This window comes from Onychostoma macrolepis, chromosome 20 (genome assembly GCF_012432095.1).
Source record: "Onychostoma macrolepis isolate SWU-2019 chromosome 20, ASM1243209v1, whole genome shotgun sequence".
NCBI lineage: Eukaryota > Metazoa > Chordata > Actinopteri > Cypriniformes > Cyprinidae > Onychostoma > Onychostoma macrolepis.
The window spans coordinates 14,150,635-14,170,237 of record NC_081174.1 but is presented as its reverse complement, the minus strand read 5'-3'; the positions used below and the strand labels follow the sequence as shown (position 1 = coordinate 14,170,237).

At 36.1% G+C, this 19,603-nt stretch overlaps 1 protein-coding gene across 1 annotated transcript in view; it reads left to right on the top strand.

Moving 5' to 3' along the window:
- LOC131527542 (nesprin-2) overlaps positions 1 to 19,603 on the top strand; it is a 108,704-nt gene that overhangs the window by 640 nt on the left and 88,461 nt on the right. The window contains 19 exon segments of the mRNA XM_058756716.1: positions 3,815 to 3,938; positions 7,168 to 7,229; positions 9,262 to 9,357; positions 9,489 to 9,566; positions 9,673 to 9,765; positions 12,274 to 12,464; positions 12,578 to 12,777; positions 14,657 to 14,757; positions 14,899 to 14,988; positions 15,138 to 15,251; positions 15,346 to 15,483; positions 16,187 to 16,351; positions 16,438 to 16,538; positions 16,765 to 16,933; positions 17,352 to 17,448; positions 17,558 to 17,745; positions 17,973 to 18,143; positions 18,886 to 19,017; positions 19,433 to 19,534. Coding sequence (XP_058612699.1) covers positions 3,851 to 3,938; positions 7,168 to 7,229; positions 9,262 to 9,357; positions 9,489 to 9,566; positions 9,673 to 9,765; positions 12,274 to 12,464; positions 12,578 to 12,777; positions 14,657 to 14,757; positions 14,899 to 14,988; positions 15,138 to 15,251; positions 15,346 to 15,483; positions 16,187 to 16,351; positions 16,438 to 16,538; positions 16,765 to 16,933; positions 17,352 to 17,448; positions 17,558 to 17,745; positions 17,973 to 18,143; positions 18,886 to 19,017; positions 19,433 to 19,534 — 2,376 coding nt within the window. The 5' untranslated portion in view covers positions 3,815 to 3,850.

The window sequence follows — 19,603 nt, the reverse complement described above, 5'->3', positions numbered from 1 at the left end:
ACAGATTGTTCCAAACACACCAGGTTTGGTCACCCACCCCATGTCCTGTGTCGTCTTATTTTCGATTGGGCATGGGTTAAACTGTACTGTCCTTATGTATAAGTAATATGATTCTTTCTAACTGATTATCAATGGCATCCCCACCCATGCCTGTATTACACCGCACCTAACAGGTCTTTTCAGAATGAGGCTTTGTCTGATCTTGCTATTCCACTAATTAGTTACATGTTTTGGGGCTCAGTCATTATTGTTATGTAATAGATGTGTTTGGAGGGTGCAAAAGAAATGTGTATAGCACAGAAATAAAGGAAACTGAGTTTTTGCATGATGACCCTGAGATGTGTTTTAGTTTTGTGAAACTGAAGCCACCTTTGAATGAGTGTCACATTGTAACGGTGTCCTTGCAATAATAATAACACCACAGGCAGTGTCATCTGATACAGTTTCACTTGAAGTGGAGCAGTGAGAATGAGGACGTGTATGTCATCTCATGACACTGCGTGTTATGAGTTGTATTTATGAGACCCCAAATACAGCTGTGCTGTAATGTCTCTTGTGTAAAGGGTCATTTGTGGAATTAACATCATAGTATGTAGGCTTGATGCCCTTTGTTTGACTGAACTTAAGTACTTTTAGTTGGTGAAAGCCTGTCAAGAACATTTAGATGATTTTTCACCCAGAAAATCAAAAGTAAAACAAACAAACAAACAAACAAAAAAACAATAAATTATATTTCCATGAAGAACGAAGGCTGCTTTAGGACCAATGCATTTAATTTAATTTTTAATTTAATTTAATTTAATTTGTTTTTTATTTTTAAATTATTAATTTCATTTAAATTAAAAAATATATTAAAACCATACTAAAGGCAATCCTGCAAATATTAAATCTAAATATGCAATATATAATATGCATGTTTCTGTATGTCATTTGTTTATACACATATATCCTACACATATATATCCTACACACATATATATATATATATATATATATATATATATATATATATATATATATATATATATATATATATATATATATATATATATATATATATATATATATATATATATATATATACATATACATAGGCCTGTGTGTGTGTGTGTTTGCATATATAATGTATGCACACACACATACATACATATGTACGTAAGTGAATGTGTGTTTGTGTGCGTGTAATTTCTTTGTTATTTCCTTTAATTTGGGGTGAAACTTTGTTTAATCTTAGTGTCAGTTACCAGGTATGCGGTTTGGATTACAGAAATAATACAGGTGCAGTCTTAGTCTCAAATGCTTATTTAAGGGAATTATGGTAAATGAAGATGTTTACGCATATGCACAATACATAATGCAAGTATTAGCTGACACAGAATGCGTTTTGCGTGTCATCAATCTATCCTATTAATAGCATCAGATTCCACGCCGGTCTCTCCATCTATCTTGCCCTTTCTCTTACTCCTCTGTCAGTCAATCTGTGCACGTATGTGGAAAAAAGTGCATGGACAGCTGGTAACAATGTCTGCATATTCCCAGTGCTGTATTTGCCCTTTTGATGTCAGTATTGGCAGCAGCGAGTGAGGCTGCTGTTTCCACATCTATGACTGTTTTAGATGGTGAGTCTGAATCTCACCCAGAAACAACAGGTGTGTGTGTGTGTGTGTGTGTGTGTGTGTGTGTGTGTGCACGCGCATGTGCTGAATGAGTGATTGTATTCTGGAAGAATCAGGAGTGATTCAAGCAGTGCCCTCTAATGACCATTTAGTAATTTTCACATGTAATAACAAGGTCGAGTGTTCAGAAGAGTCTTTGACGGTGCCTCTATCTGTTATGCCTTCAAGTAACTTATTCAGAGTTCATATGAGCTTGCATTTGTGTTGATATCATCATGTATATGTGCAAGAACAACTTTTTTGACACCTATTAACAAGCTTTTTAGAAGATATTTCTCTTCCTTTAAAAAAAAAACAGATATTCACTCTTTTCTACTTGATCTGTTTTTAAAAAAAATTTTTTTTATCTTGAGTCTACCTGGTTGGTCTCTAAAAAACAGAACAGCGTTACGTAACGTGCATTTAACAGGAAACAATACAGGTAAGGCAGCTTTAATTTTGTAATATGTGACCCTGGACCAGTCTTAAGTGTCAATTTTTCGAAATTGATATTTATACATCATCTGAAAGCTGAATAAATAGGCTGTCCATTGATGTATGGGTTGTTATGATCAGACAATATTTGACCGAGATACAACTATTTGAAAATCTGGAATATGAGGGTGCGAAAAAATCTAAATATTGAGAAAATCGCCTTTAAAGTTCTCCAAATGAATTCTTAGCAATGCGTATTACTAATCAAAAACGACGTTTTGATATTTACAATAGTAAATTTACAAAATATTTTCATGGAATATGATCTTTACTTAATATACTAATGATTTTTGGCATAAAAGAAAAATCTATAATTTTGACTCATACAATGTATTTTTGGCTATTGCTACAAATATAGCAATGTTTTGTGGTCCAGGGTCACACATGGTGTTTGCGTACGTTTTTTTTTATTTTTTATTTTTGGTTACTTGACAACCAAAAATGTTATAAAAATACTTGACGTAACATTTTATTTTTAAAACATTTTATTATTTTTGTAGTTTTTGAGAACGACATAAGATGAAAAATATAAATGTAGTATATCATATGTATATAAGTCTATGAAAATTTTGTTAGTCAATAATGATAACAGTAGTTAATATATTTACTTTTTCTTTTTATTGTTATTGTTGTGAACAACAATAAATTGTTAATATAAATGTAATATATAATACATTTAATATGTTCATAATAATACTTATTGTCAACAACGTTAATAATTGTTTACTTTTTAAATTATTATTATTGTGAACAACATAAATTCTAAATTTAATGTCTCATATAATATTAACAACAATAGTAATTATTGTTGTTATTAGTCAAACAGTAAAGATCACAATCAAAATAAATCTAATCACAATTAAAATACCATTTGAGTGTATTAAGCTTATAACCACTCCTGAATATACAGTAGTCAGTGTAGCATTTCAGTAATGATAATGATTATATCAAGTCATAAGCCCTCAGGCTGCCTGTGTGACTGTGTTCATATGTGCATTTATTATTCACTTCCCTTTGAATCATACTTCCAAGTCTTGATTCGCTTAGTAACTTACTGTTCTGTATTCATTTATTAGACTTTATTGGCGTTGTGTGTGGGTTTGGAATATGATTAGCCTAATCTCCCCAGGACACTTCCTCCTTTGCTTTCCTCCTTCACAATTGGTGCTTTATGCTGATGTTGTTTATCTGTTCATGAGCCCTTTGTCCCCCAAACTAATTCACAGTACCATCAGAATTATTTGTGTAATTAAGAGTCTGTTGATGGAGCTCTTTACATTGTATCTCTGCAGTGTAGTATTTGAGACCTCGTCTCAGATTGCACCTCGCAATTTTAATCTGCATATAATTAAAGAAAGGGTCAGCCTTTGTGCCATATGAAACTGTATTGCTGTCTTTGTCATGTTCTCATATTTGCTAACTGATGCTGAATTAGTCATGTGGAGTTGTTTGTCTCCTGATCAATATCAAAACATGCAACAGTATAAGTTTACTTTTCTTTTTTTTTTTTTTTACTTTATCAGTGTGTCTCCAAGAGCACAGGAGGTGAAAAAGTAAAATGTTGTGCTTACTGATTTAGAAAGAATGAGATATAATGACATTTTTAGAAGTGTGCTGCTTATGATAACAATAATTAACCTTTTTTTTTTTTTTCATCATTTTAGTGGGAATGAGCTTGTGAGAGTGTCGAATCAGCAGTAATGGCATCAGGAGGAGAAACCAGCGCTCCTGCAGAGGACGAGGGGGGCGTCCCACTGGACATTGATGATGTACACTTACTCTTACAAGGTCAGTCTTCACTTACAAGCTTTTTGGTCTTTTTTTTTGGCTACTTCATTTTCATCTTCATCTGAGCCAAAAAAAATGTCTAAGTGGACATTTAAAAATATGTCACACTTTTGTGGTCAAATTTGATATACCATAAGGAATTTAATGGGAGAGAACATAACACTGAGTAATTCTTTTAAATATGTGTTAAATAAAATCCATATAACAATGTTAAATGAACTCTCACAGAAATGGGGTGAGACTTTAAAACATCCAGATTGCAGATGATTAAGACAGGTACATAGAGAGTATATATACTGCTGTTCAAAAGATTTGTAATGTTTTTTTAAAGAAGTTTCAATATGCTTAAGGCTGTATCTGTTTGATCAAAAATACAGAAAAAAATGTAAATTTGTTCAATATTATTGCAATTTAAAATAAGTTTTCTATTTTAATATACTTTAAAATATAATTTATTCCTGTGAAGCATCATTACTTCAGTCTTCAGTGTCACATGATCCTTCAGAAATCATTCTAATAAGCTGATCTATAATCAATGTTGGAAACAGTTGTGCTGCTTAATATTTTTGGGGCCTGTGATATTTTCTTCAGGATTCTTTGATAAAAGGTTAAAAGAACAGTGTTTATGGAGTAATGGCTGCGTCACAGAGATAAATGATATTTTAAAGTATATTAAAATAGGAAACCTATATTAGAAATTGCAATAATATTTCACAATATTACTGATTATTTTATTATTAGAATTTTTTTTTGATCAAATAAATACAGCCTTGATGAGCAAGAGACTCCATTAAAAACATTAAAAATCTTACTAATCCCAAACTTTTGAACGGCAGTGTATATATAGTATTAAACTTTGGCAAACTTTGACATAAAATCTAGAGTTATTGCAAACAAAGTGGATGCATTGAACATTTCCTTATTTTCGTAATTTTTTTTTACCTGATGGCAGAAATCTGTCCCAAATACAGTGTAAATTCTAGTATTTATTTTTTTTGTTGTTGTTGTTGTTTCAACTCATAGAAATATAGGTTTTTACTCTTGTGAAGTTGAAAAACACTCTCACTGGTCACAAATGTCCATGAAAAGCCATGCGGCCATTTGACTTGAATCGTAAAGAAATAATTAGAAATGAATGAGGAGTCATTTACTGAAAGGATCCACTTGTGTCTGTTGACTAAAGAATCGATTGCAAGATAAATGCGCTTATCACCACCTGAGGCGGATTGTTTGCTGTTTTATTTGTTCTACAGTCTCTTTCCTATTTGTCTCCTCTTTCGGAGGTTTAGGGTGGATTCCAGACGGCGAGTGGGAATCGTAAACTGTTGACTCACCGAGTTTTCAAACAAAAACATGTTTTGGGAGGGTGTGCTAGACATTTATCGTAGAAGTAACTCGTTTTCCTTTTTCTAGAACCTGTTCATCACCAACCTGAGTAAACATGATTTTGAGTACACACTTACTTTAACCAGTCAACTTTATCGTTGTAGTGCCTTTTCTGCACAATCAAACTATTTGCAAAAATAATGAATGTTTTCCCAAACACACTCCCCGTCTGCTATTGGTCGTGAGAGCAATAAGCTGTATAATTTCTGATTATTCATTTACCAGCTGTAACTGTTTTCTAAAGCCAAATCCCCTTGAAGACCTTTGAAGCTGAAGTTGTTGGTGTCTCTTCTTTCGTTTCCTCTGTATCATGTGTCTCAGCGTTCCTGTCAGTTTAAACCATTGGTGTGTGTGTGTGCGCTGGACTCGCTTCAGACTCTTTGAGTCTTTGACTCTTTGCTCACTGGTTTGCGGTTGCCAGGCAGCCGAATGTTTGCTGTGACGACAGGCCAGTCTTAAAGAGAGACAGCTTGTCTGAAGTAATGTTTGAGTGACGTCACATGATGACACTTCTGTCATTTGGAGAAAGATTAGCACATGTTACTTTTAACAAGTTAGCTAGCTAGTAGTTGGACTAAATTTTATGAATGAAATGGAGTTCTGTGTTTTTGATAACATATACAGAGGCCTTCCCCAACTTATAAAGCTAGTGCATTCAAGAGCATGTTTAGAAACGCCAGTGTTGTTTTAGTTTTTATTCATATTTTGAATCCGTTTTTGTTTTCCATTTTTGTTTTAGTAGTTTTGTTGTGATTTAATGCAATTTAATTATTTTGTAATTCAATTTTATTTCAGTTTTATTTATTTCAGTACAGTAAAATAGAAATGTTGCCTTGGCAACTAGCTTAAATAATTTGTAATATTTTATTTAATTTCAGTTATTTTCATTTTTCTTTCTCCCTGGTTTTAATTTTAAGTATTTTTAGCTATAATAACTTTAACTGTATTGTAACACCAAAACATTCTAGGGGGAGTATTCCATTTTTCCGATTGTTTTTTTTTTTTAATTTTATTTATTATATAATTTTATTTTAGTTGTTCCTCTTATATTGGTGAATTAAATTACATTTTTAGGGCCCGAGCACCGATGGTGTGAGGACCCTCTTGGAATTGCTTTGTTTATTATTTATTTTTTATTTTTTTGTTTAATTTATTTTAATTTAAATATTTCTTTGTTTTAAATTATTTTAAATCCAAAATCTTTCAATTTTTTTGAACTCCATTGTTAAGTAAAACACATGGATTTATGTGCGTTTGTGGCTGTGCCAACAGGATGTCCGTTGTCTTATGGGCCAGCGCTCATATCAAGATGAATTACTGACTCAGCCTGTTGGTTCTTGTCCCATGAAACAAAATGAACATCTCCTATTGAGGGAAAGGCCCAGTCTGCCTTTTATAGCATGGGAAGAAGTTTAGATTAAATACAATTGGGATGGGATGCTGGTTAAGCCGACTGAGCATCTGCATTGGCGTTCAGGGAAACACTAAACGAGGGAAAATTTCGTGCAGAAACGAAAGAATATGGTGTCTCTCAAAACCTCGTTTGAGGTGGAGGCCGTTGGCGGCTCAGAGATGGGTAAGTCGAGCCAGGTTTCCAGTGGTCATGCCATGTTCTCGGCTTATAAATAGTTATGTATAAAGCCATGCTGTGTTTCTGATGTGCTATAAACCAGAAAGCCCCAAAGCTGTTCTCTGGCAAGATGTGTACATTCTGTTGCATAGACGTAATCCCATTGTGCTCATACTGTTTCCTACACATCCATACAGTTGTTGTTTTTTTTTTTTTTTACTGAGTTTGGTCCAGGAATAAATCCTATCTGATGTAATGTTATTTTATTAACAGTGGAACAGGAGCAGATTCAAAAGAGGACGTTCACAAACTGGATCAATGCACAGCTCTCCAAGGTAAACCCAAGAACAGCTCATAACTTACTGTAATGACTCTTTGTAGTCTAGAAGTGTTAAAAGTTGAACTGAGGCCGCAGCTAAATCGCTGACTCACTGGTCAGCAAGGAAGATCTGTTCTGCACTGTCTGCCTTTGAGCATTGCATATGGCAAGGAGCTTGATTTATTTATAGTTCTTCACCCGGCAGCGGTGTGCTTCAGATGCCTGTAACATGAGCCATTTAGCTCGTCCACCAACACTTGGTCGCGTTTTAAACGCAAGCGCTCTTAAACCTCCTGCAAGTGATAACCTGTGTAGAGCTCCAGTGATCTCTGTACAGCTGGAGTGTTGTATCATTTTACAACAGATTAACCCTTTGATGCAAGAATTACTATTCAGAACTCACAAAATATCAATACTCATTTCCAAACTACTTTTATTGTTAGAAACTATCACATCAGTCTACTCCAAAAGAAGATTGTAATAAATATTCCAAAGGTACTTTTTGCATCAGCACTATTGTCAGTCAATTTGCATGTGCATTTATAAATACAAAATGCAATATCATATAAAAAGAACAGTTATACATTATGTATTAAATATCCACCATTTGCAATTAAAATGTATTTAAATAAAAGATACATAAAAGAAATTGAATTTAAAGGAATATGTTCACCCAAAAATGAAAATTAACTAAAAATGTACTCGCCCTCAGGGCATCCTAGGTGTGTCTGACATTCCTCTTTCAGACGAACACATTCAGAGTTATATTTCACATTGACCTGTCTGTTCCAATCTGTATAATTGCAGTGAATGGTGCCCCTGTTTCTGAATCCGAGAAAAAAAAAGTATCCAACCATCACAAAACTACTCCACACGACATACACTCGACTGCCTTGTCGTGAACGCACCTGCTTGAGAGACCGGAAGCTGCACATTTCAGTTTATAAAGTTTTAAGAACAACATTTTTCTTAAACTAACGCATCGTTTCGCTTCAGTAGTCCTTTATTAACACCCCGGAGCCTTGCGGAGTAGTTTTGTGATGGTTGCATACTTTTTTTTTTCGGATTCAGAAACAGGGGCACCATTCACTGCAATTATCCAGATTGGAACAGACAGGACAATGTGGATCATAACTCCGAATGTGTTCATCTGAAAGAGGAATGTCAAACACGCCTAGGATGCCCTGAGGGTGAGTAAATATTTGGCTAATTTTCATTTTTGGGTGAACTATCCCTTTAATTGTATTTTTAATGGAACAGTTTTTTTAACCTTTAGACAAAATATTATAAAGGTTTGTGTACCTGTGTGTGCTTTTTATTGAGTATCATATATGATACATCAGGCTTTTATAGCTTTTAAAGGAATAGTTCTCCCAAAAATGAAAATTGTCATTTACTCACCCATGTCATTTCAAACCTGTATGAGATTCATTCTTATGTTGAACACACAAGAAGATATTCTGAAGAATCCTGGTAATCAAACAGTTGATGGTCCCCATTGACTTCCATAGTACTTCTTTCCCTACTATGAAAAACAATGGGGACCAACAGCTGTTTGGTTCTTCAAAATTCTTCAAAATATTCAACATAAGAAAGAAACTCATAGATGTTTGGAACGACATGAGGGTGAGTAAGTGATGACAAAATCAACATTTTTGGGTGAAATACGCCTTTTATATACAGAGCTTATACTCCTCAATTTTATTCAGAGGCCCAAACTGAGCAAAAATATGCAATTTAGTGCAAAAAAACCAAAAGCTATCTTGTAGATGACAGAAAGCATGTAGTAGATCGTGTACAACCATATTGATCATTTAGAGGCCTTAACAATTTTCGATCAAATGATACAGTAGGATTTAGGGTTGCTTATAAGAAGTTAATAATAATAAATAAATAATATATTCAAATATTTTTTTTGTTTTAATCCATGCTTTTATTTCACTGTTTATTTGTACTTTTGCCAGCAGAGCTTGTCATCAGGAATGCTCAGTGTATTGCCATGTGAACACCTTTAACCTGTTCAGATAAAATACTGATGTGTGTTTCAGAGGAGCCATCCAACTGTTGTCCAGGATCTGTTCTCAGACCTTCGAGATGGGACTCGACTGCTTGACCTACTGGAGGTGATGAGTGACCAGCGCATGGTGAGTGCTGAATATCACCGTCATACCCTTGAGATTCACAGATATTCAACCAAGAAAGTATTTGTTTATACTGAATCATTGAAATGTTTAAAAGATGCTGCAGACAGTAGAGTTTGTTTGATTCTCTGTAGAAGCGCGAGCGGGGTCATGGTGTGTTTCAGCAGAGAGGCAACATCGAGACCGCTTTGAACTTCTTGAAGAATAAATCAGTAAGAGAGTTATTCTGATTCTTACAAGACTGATGATGATTTTCCACCTGTTTGGATATTAACATTTATATACGAATGACATAAACAACTGTTTACGTTCTCTCAGATCAAGCTGGTGAACATAAACATCCCAGACATCATAGAGGGGAAACCTTCCATCATTCTGGGCCTGATATGGACCATCATTCTGCACTGTCATGTGAGTATAAAAGTGAAGACACCATGGGCAAGTTGCATAAACTTAGCCTCTATGTTGCCTTAAGAACTAGTCAGTTAGCCAAGGGGTAATCATTCTTATTTTTTAGATTCAATTTACACTAATCTACGTTTTTATGTTACTGAATTAAAAAATTAGAGAAAACAATTAGCTGACTAACTTTTAAGACTAGACTTGACCTTTTTATGCAACCGGCCCCATGTGTTTTTACAAAAACTAGCATATCTTATACAGTACTTCAGCTTTCTTTGCCTTGAGCTGTGTTTTTTTTTTTTTTTTTGTTTTCTTCAAGACCTTTAGCATTTTAGCTCAGAGTGGGCCTGTACTTTTTGAGATGTGAGACTCTTTTATTTCTTCCAGAAGAGAAAAGAATATCAAAATAACAATGCACACAGGAAGCATATAGTATTACAGAAGATTCTTTGATGTCAGAGAACATGGGTTGAATGAGTTCAGTGGTTCTGTTTAGTCATATAAGGCTTTTGGTTTAAGTTTACAGTATGATAAAATATATGCTAAAATGTGTGCCATTATTACTGTTCAAAAGTTTGGGGTCAGATTGATTGTTTGATTGATTTATATTTACAGTATCTCACAGAAGTGAGTACACCCCTCACATTTTTGTAAATATTTTATTATATCTTTTCATGTGACAACACTGAAGAAATTACACTTTGCTACAATGTAAAGTAGTGAGTGTACAGCTTGTATAACAGTGTAAATTTGCTGTCCCCTCAAAATAACTCAACATACAGCCATTAATGTCTAAACCGCTGGCCACAAAAGTGAGTTCACCCCTAAGTGAAAATGTCCAAATTGGGCCCAATTAGCCATTTTCTCTCCCCGGTGTCATGTGACTCATTAGTGTTACAAGGTCTCGGGTGTGAATGGGGAGCAGGTGTGTTAAATTTGGTGTTATCGCTCTCACTCTCTCATACTGGTCACTGGAAGTTCAACATGGCACCTCATGGCAAAGAACTCTCTGAGGATCTGAAAAAAATTATTGTTGCTGTACATAAAGATGGCGTAGGCTATAAGAAGACTGCCAAGACCCTGAAACTGAGCTGCAGCATGGTGGCCAAGACCATACAGCGGTTTAACAGGACAGGTTCCACTCAGAACAGGCCTCGCCATGGTCGACCAAAGAAGTTGAGTGCACGTGCTCAGCGTCATATCCAGAGGTTGTGTTTGGGAAATAGACGTATGAGTGCTGCCAGCATTGCTGCAGAGGTTGAAGGGGTGGGGGGTCAGCCTGTCAGTGCTCAGACCATATGGCGTACACTGCATCAAATTGTCCCAGAAGGAAGCCTCTTCTAAAGATGATGCACAAGAAAGCCCGCAAACAGTTTGCTGAAGACAAGCAGACTAAGGACATGGATTACTGGAACCATGTCCTGTGGTCTGATGAGACCAAGATAAACTTATTTGGTTCAGATGGTGTCAAGTGTGTGTGGCGGCAACCAGGTGAGGAGTACAAAGACAAGTGTGTCTTGCCTACTGTCAAGCATGGTGGAGGGAGTGTTATGAGCTACAGTTCATTGAGGGAACTATGAATGCCAACATGTACTGTGACATACTGAAGCAGAGCATGATCCCCTCCCTTCTATTCCAACATGATAACGACCCCAAACACACCTCCAAGACGACCACTGCCTTGCTAAAGAAGCTGAGGGTAAAGGTGATGGACTGGCCGAGCATGTCTCCAGACCTAAACCCTATTGAGCATCTGTGGGGCATCCTCAAACGGAAGGTGGAGGAGCGCAAGGTCTCTAACATCCACCAGCTCTGTGATGTCGTCATGGAGGAGTGGAAGAGGACTCCAGTCGCAACCTGTGAAGCTCTAGTTAACTCCATGCCCAAGAGGGTTAAGGCAGTGCTGGAAAATAATGGTGGCCACACAAAATATTGACACTTTGGGCCCAATTTGGACATTTTCACTTAGGGGTGTACTCACTTTTGTGGCCAGCGGTTTAGACATTAATGGCTGTGTGTTGAGTTATTTTGAGGGGACAGCAAATTTACACTGTTATACAAGCTGTACACTCACTACTTTAAATTGTAGCAAAGTGTCATTTCTTCAGTGTTGTCACATGAAAAGATATAATAAAATATTTACAAAAATGTGAGGGATGTACTCACTTCTGTGAGATACTGTATATGTTTTTGAAAGAAGTATCTTTATGCTCACAAAGACTGCATTATTTAAGGAATACAGTAAAACCAGTAATATTTTGAAATATTACAATTTAAAATAACTGGTTTGTATTCTAATATATTTTAAAATATATTAGAAGTTTAAAATACTTAAAATACTTTGCTTTGATGGCAAAGCTAAATTTCTGGTAGCAATTACTGCAGAATTTAGTTTTTTCTTTGACAGGGTCTAGATAGATAGATAGATTATATGCACAGTATATAACCTATGTATGTCCTCTTGTGAATGTATGAACTGACATCTGTATTAAACATGCTCACTTCTCATTACTACAGATAGAGGAGCTAGCCAGCACTCTCTCTTTCGGATCCCGTTCATCCTCCCTGGACTCTCTGTCCAGTCTGGATTCTGTTCCTGGATCTCCAGGCAGTAGTCCTGTTCCTCGAGGAGCATCACCGCTCCACATGCGTTTCCGTCTGTCTGCTAAGAAGGCTTTGCTCCTGTGGGTTCGGGACCAGTGCAAGAAGTGAGCTTCATCTAGCTAATGCTTTCATGCACTGTGAATGTTTAGTTAAACTGTTTAGTCTGTTTAATTTCCACACCAGTTGTTCCTCTAATATGATTGTTTTCTTTCTCCAGAGTTGGTTGCTCAGCCAGCGTGAGGGACTTTAAGTCCAGCTGGAGGAGTGGTGAGGTGTTTCTGGCCATTCTCTGCTCCCTTAGACCTGATCTGGTGGACCTCTCTCAAGCACTGACCAGCAGCCACCGGGAAAACCTGGAGAGGGCGTTTCACGTCGCTGAGAAGGAGCTCGGAATTCCCAGATTGCTCGAGGCGGAAGGTAAAAGCTATTAGCAGCATTATTCATTATCCGTTATTTATTCATACCGTAAATTTATAACAATTAATTTTATTTTTATTTTACATTTTTTTCCTAATACAATGGTTCTCAACTAGTTGGGCCTTAGCAGACATCCAAGGTGGCCTTAAGATGATTCAATTAGGGCTGGGCAAAAAATGACATCGATTCGATATCGATTCTCAAAAGCTGCGAATCGATCTTTTCCCAAATTTATTTCAGCACACATTTAAAACAAGATCTGATTAATGTGATTCTTATCATTAGTCTTCTCCACTAGATGTCACCCTTATTTACCAATGCGCGATGTTACAACAGAAAGCCTGTCATTCATTCAATGCTTATCATAGCGGAGATACTGTTGATGAGAACCAAGAACAAAGCCATACGCGTGATTCGTAATGCTCAGGTGAAATGCTATAGTAATACTATAAATCTGTGCAAGCATTTGATATCACGCATAAGACGCCATGATTTCCGCAATGAATGAATGAATGAATGAATGAATGACGGATGGCGCGACACACTGTTTTGTTTACTACACACTTAAGCGCGGACGACGCTCGCGGTGTTTTCATCTTCTGCCGTCTCACTATATGATGATATTAACACACTGCTCTGAGAGTCATTTCATTAGCATTTTACAGTTTAATTTGAGAAAACTACCATCATATCACATGATACACAGCAGCTGCAAGTTCCTCACGGCAACCTGTCAAAACATTAAGAGCAGTCTTAAGACTCAATGCTACTACTACTAATAAATATTAATAAATCTTTATTTTTAAAGGAATAATCCCATTTGTTTTCTTTTTAATTTTAACAGTAAACCTCTGTTGTGCAGCACTTTGTTTGCCAAAAAATAAAAGGGTTTAATTTTCATTTGATTAGGATAAATTAAATTAATGTTTTATGCCTTCATCTGATTACCAGAAAAATTAAGAACATTTTATAGGGCCCTGTTATTGTTTAAGAAAGGACCCTATACAAAAAAAGAATAGGTTTAAAATACAGGCCTGTGGGTCTTAATTTCTTTTTATTAATTCACCATTTGTAAACTGCGTTTACTGTTCATTTTTCTTTTGAAATATCAATAGCTTTTGTCTTAAAACTATATTCACTGAATGTAATCAAAAAATCGAGAATCGAATCGAATCGAGAGCTTGCGAATCGAAATCGAATCGAATCGGGACATCTGAATCGATGCCTAACCCTAGATTCAATATTTAAAATAAGACACAACAACTACAAAACATGATTTATAAGGTAGCGAATTTTAAAAAGTGATTTCTAGAAAAGACACCACTTATGGAAAAGCCATGTAAATGAATACATTTGTAAAACTACAGGCATTTTTATCATGCATATACATTTTTCTCAAATTGTTCTAATTAAATCTTTCTTGCCAAGCTAAAATGTTTTTGGGTAGAAATTGTGAACACAAAATGTTTATTTTCCAGTAAATTATGAACAACTGGAAAAGCCATGGGGCCTACAAATATTTTTGTGGAAAATGTTGGTCAAAATGGTTGAAAGCCACTGCTCTAAAAGTGGGTTTAAAATTAGATGAATAATCAATACTAAGCAAATACTAAATAAAATATACTTCATATTTATAATATGATATAGTAAATTACTGATAATTACACCATAAAAGGCCATTTAAATATATCTGTACAATACGTTTTTATATTTTTCCAACAATATAAGCAAGTCTTTATACATGAAAATATGCAAGAGCCTTTATATTTCAGTAATGAGTTCCTTTGCAAAGGGATCATGTTTTATTGCAGTGTACAATGCAATGCACTTTTTGGGGTTATTGACAGTTTAGGTATATCTAAATTCTCTTTCCTCTCAGACGTGGATGTCAGTAACCCTGATGAGAAGTCTATCATGACATACATTGCTCAGTTCCTGCAGTACTCCAATGATCTGCCCGTAGCCGATGACGATTTTGAGGTAAGACCATCTCCAACGGAATCTCTCTGCCTTTTTTATTCATTCTTTCCTTCTTTCTTTTTCCTAACCCCCTTTCCCATATTATGCCCCTTCAACTTTGCTTCCTTCTCCTCTCTGTCGCCACCTCCTGGTTGGATGCAGCTTCAAACTCTGCTCTTTCCCACATGCCTTTCTCCTGTCAACCTCCCTACATACTTCACTCCTGCTGTGCTGGCCTCACCAATCCACCAGGTACAGATGTCGCAGAGCTCTTGTGAATTCCTCCACAGTTTTTCTCTGTCAAAATATTATTCCAGCATCAGCCTCTACTTGTTTCAACATGCTTTCTGATTTTACAATCAATCTCGAATTCGGTTCTATGTTTCCTGCCCTGCCCTCAGGCTTCACCCAGTCAGAAAGCCAGAGAGATGAAATGCTGGCTAGATCGAGCCTATCAGGAGTTACTGGAGGCATGGAATTCCACAGAGGGGAAGGGATATGCAGACAGGTATCAGGTATGCTGAATGTAAAATGGTAAACTATCACTTCTTAATATATAACATGCATCTTATGACAAGCGCTGAATGCGTGTCTATGTTTATATCCAAGGCATTTCAGAACTTTGTGAGGACTTATTATGACCAGCGACGTCCAGCTATTCCACTTCTCAGTGCAATGAGACGCTGCGCTAAACCAAGTGAGGAGCAGATGGCACTGAGAAAAGCCTGGGACACCATGGAGGAGAGGGTGAATTCTGCTTATTAAATATGGACTGGAAATTCCAAAAAAAATCATGAATATTGTTTTTTTATATCAAAAGTGTTCATAAAGCTGTCATAGAAAAACTTTATAGCAGAATAATTTCTGAATATAATTTTTTTTTTTAAACATAAACCCAGAAACAACCTTATAGCAGTATAACATCTAACTATTATTTGCTATAAAAAACATAAATATAAATAAACATAACAACCTAAATAAATAATTCACCTAGACATTAATAAATAAATAAAATAAACATAACTTACAGTAGTCTAGCTTTCTAATAAACCTGGCATTGTGTACTATGAATATTTTTAGCTCTGAAGAAGGGTATCAGGTATGTTGAATGTAAAATCATAAATAATGCTTATTTTGCTCCGTTGTAAGTAATTTCAGATAAAAGCATCTGCTAAATACATAAACATATAAATGTAAATTCAATTCAATATTCACATTTAAAATTCTGTAACATTTAATTAAAAATAAATATTTTTCTATATTTCATATACAGTTTATTCTTAAATATTTTTCTTTTTGACATTTGTTTTTTGTGATGGGATCAGTAAAAATACTGGCAGGTCACATACTGTACTAACAGGAAAATATATTAGTATAAGTACTATTGAAATAATTAAATGACCAAAAACCAAAAAAATCTTCAATTATTTTGCACACTTCTTCTCCCCAGTTACAAGAGTATAGAACAGAGCTTGATGTTGGTTTGCCAGCCCCTCTGAACACACTGGGCCGGTGGCTCCAGCATATGGAGGCTGTGCTGTCTGAGGACAGCGGGAGCGCTGAAGATCATGCACTTGCTGCCAGAGACGCCAGACACAAGCAAGAACAGCTGAAGGTCAGTGTGCAGACAGGTATTATCATGCTTTAATGTGTATTTTTGAATTATGTTCATATCTTTGTTTGCTCTTCATGTTTCCTTAGGTCTTGGTTGAGGATTTAAGCCAACACTTGAACACCCTTCATCACTATCATAACACAGATGATGAAGTGCCAGTCGAGAAGCTGGAGGAGATCAAGAGACGGTTGGGAAAACAAAATCTATTCAGTGCTTCCTGCTGAAAAGACCAGCATCTGTAGTGTTTAGAACATCAGATGCTGGTATGTGCATTAGGCATCTTAAATGGTAACAACACAGACCAGTTTGCTGTTCTAAGATGGTCTTTTCAGCAGGGCCATCCTTCAGTTTCTCTTAATGTTGTCTTCAAGATATCCAGGTTTCTTGATAATGTTCCTCATTCTCCTTAATAGTTTCACCAGTGCCAGAGTGACAGCCAAGTACCACGGCATAAAGCTACAATACAGAGAGCAGATGCACCATGTTTATGACCTGCTGGGACATCTGAAGTCTAAGCTGAGCTTGTGGAGAGGGCCTTACGGCTCTCAGGAGTCTGTGCACTCTCTGCTTCAGGATTGGCATGTATGTGGCCCTATAGATCAGTCATTGCCAATTTGCCATTGCCGCTTTTTTTTAGAATGGCAGTTTTCGATTTAAGTTTTGATTTGAGTAAAATAAAGTCTGTGGTAAACGTTACTTCAAGACTTTCACAGTTGGTTCATCAACATTAATTTTGAGACCTAAATACAGTACAATTGCTAGAAGTAAAAAGCTGCAACTTTCTTTTTAAAAGATTAAATAATTCAAAATCGAATTAATTTAATTTAAAAATTCATTTCAAATCTATAAAATGGTAAGTTTGTGTTAGAATAGTTTGCAAGAGCATAAGTATAAATGCAACAAGTCTATAAAAGTGGACTGTTGAGATGTTTAATGTCCCTGACAACCTAAAAACATAAAAGCTTAAATTAATTGTAAACTATGCTTATTTGCCATTTAGGACACTGTTGACAAGCAAGGTCAGGTGTGGATGTTGAAGGAAGCACTTCATAAGCTGAAGGACACAGCAGCCATCTATACCAACAAAGCAGCTCTGGGTTAGTATATATTATTGGCAATTGTGTTATACGTTGGTTTTTATGAAAGCTAGTGCTTTTTCCTGTAACTTTTATCTGATTTACCCTCTCTCCTCTGTTTCTTTTCCAGCAGACGACTCACCTGTGGTTAACAGGCAGGTAAAAGAGGCAGATAGTGAGACGGGAGTCAGTACAGAAGCTGCAGAATCAGTAAGATCCACCATGGAGCGTGTGCTGGCTGCATGGGAGTCCTACAAAAACTGCCTGTATCTATTACAGGTCTGGCTGGGGCAGGAGAAACTAGCAGAGGCTCAAGAGGTACTATAAAGCATTTGTCATTGAAACACAGGATACAAAATATACAGTGACCCAAAAAGTGTTTGAACACCTAAGATGCACTTGAAAAGTATGAATGTCATTTAGTTGTCTTTGTTGAGATGTTTGGTAAGTTCATGAGGGTAATCTCTGAGGTGAGGGCATGATGTTTGAATGCGGTTGCTTTTTTTCAGAGGTTCATTTGTCAATTGTCTTGTGATCTCTTGCAGCACAAGCATTTTTCCTCCAGCCTGAATGAATGGAGATCACGTCAAGCCCAGCTGAACGAGGTGGGAAACTTTCTCATTGAGATGAGTGACGCCTCCACCAGCCACTCTCTGACTGAAGAGCTCCGCAAACTGAATATGCAGTGGGCTGATTTCATAAAAAGGACCAAGTTTGTGAGTTTGTAAAGATAGAACAATCTAGTTTTCAGCAGGGTCCAAAATTAACACTTGCCAAACGCCAAATTGCAAGTAAGAGTTGTCTTTGTTGAAGAAATAAAGCAATTTTTAGTAAATCACACACAATATTTTGCACATTACACCACCAATTTCAGTATATAATTTAATTTAATTTAAAATATTTTTGTATTGGCAACAGAAAACATGATGCAGGTATTTCTCTCAAACTATTCAAGGAAAAAGCTAAATGTATCCCATTGTTAAAAACAGAAATAATGCAAAATAAAGTTTCATAGTTGGTAAGAAATATTTATGGCTGGTGCATTTGCTCAGTTCATTCACAAGCAGGTGTGTCAAAGTGTTTATTTTGGATCCTGGTTATCTGTCAATTTGAACTTGTTCTACTGGATTGAATAAAGAGTTTTGCCTTTAAACTGCCAAGACCCAGCCTTTTTCGATTCTCCCTTTAAGTTGCACAACTTGTTGGTGGATCTTTGCTACTATTTTTCACTTTCTTTGAGTAATACACTGACAAGCTGGTACTTCAGACCATTGTGTTTCAAAACCACAGAAGCATTCTGTTTCATCTTCTGTGCTTACTGTTCATCAAAGCATGTGATTGTTCTTGTTCTTTGTCTTTTAATATTCTACGCCCTTGAAAAGATTGTGATTGTTGATTTAAAAAAAAAAAAGATGTTTTGACAAAGTGCTTATTCTGTTGTAAATGGCATGTTTTCAGGCAGTGGCCCCTCAGCCCATCTCTGCAGTCCCAGGTGTCCAAGCTTCCCTGATGCAGGAAGCCAACTGGGTGCTTAGAGAGACAGTTGAGGTGTTATCTGGACCTCTACGTATTTACAGAAAGAAACTCCAGGTATACTGATCTTTCTGTCCTAGCTATAGTACTTCATACTGTTTGTATTGTTATACTAGATCAGGGGTGGGGAACGTTGATCCTGGAGGGCCACTCTCCTGCAGAGTTTAGCTCCAACCCTGAAAAAACCTGGAAAAAAAAAAAAAACCTGACAGCATCCTGAAGACCTCGATTAGCTGGTTCAGGTGTGTTTGATTAGGGTTGGAGCTAAACTCTGCAGGGACACCGGCCTTCCAGGATCAACGTTCCCCACCCCGTACTAGATGTTTCTTCATTGTTTTATGTCTGTCTTCATGTTTTATTATTTTATTTTTAATTTTTTTGCCTTTGTCTTGGCTGTTTCTCAGAATCATTTTCTTCTCCACTCTCTTGTCAAGGTTGTTTATGCTTGTCTTTTTTTTTTTTTTTTACTCAGGGCATAACTAAGAAGATGTCTGAGTTCAATCTGAACACTTTGTCTCCATCTCCAGACTGCAAAGAGGAAACTCTTCAGAAACTCAGACAAACTCTTCCGGAGGTCAGGCAATATTTAGGTTAAATGTATATGAATTGTAGATGTGAGACACAGTTCACCCAAAAATGAAAA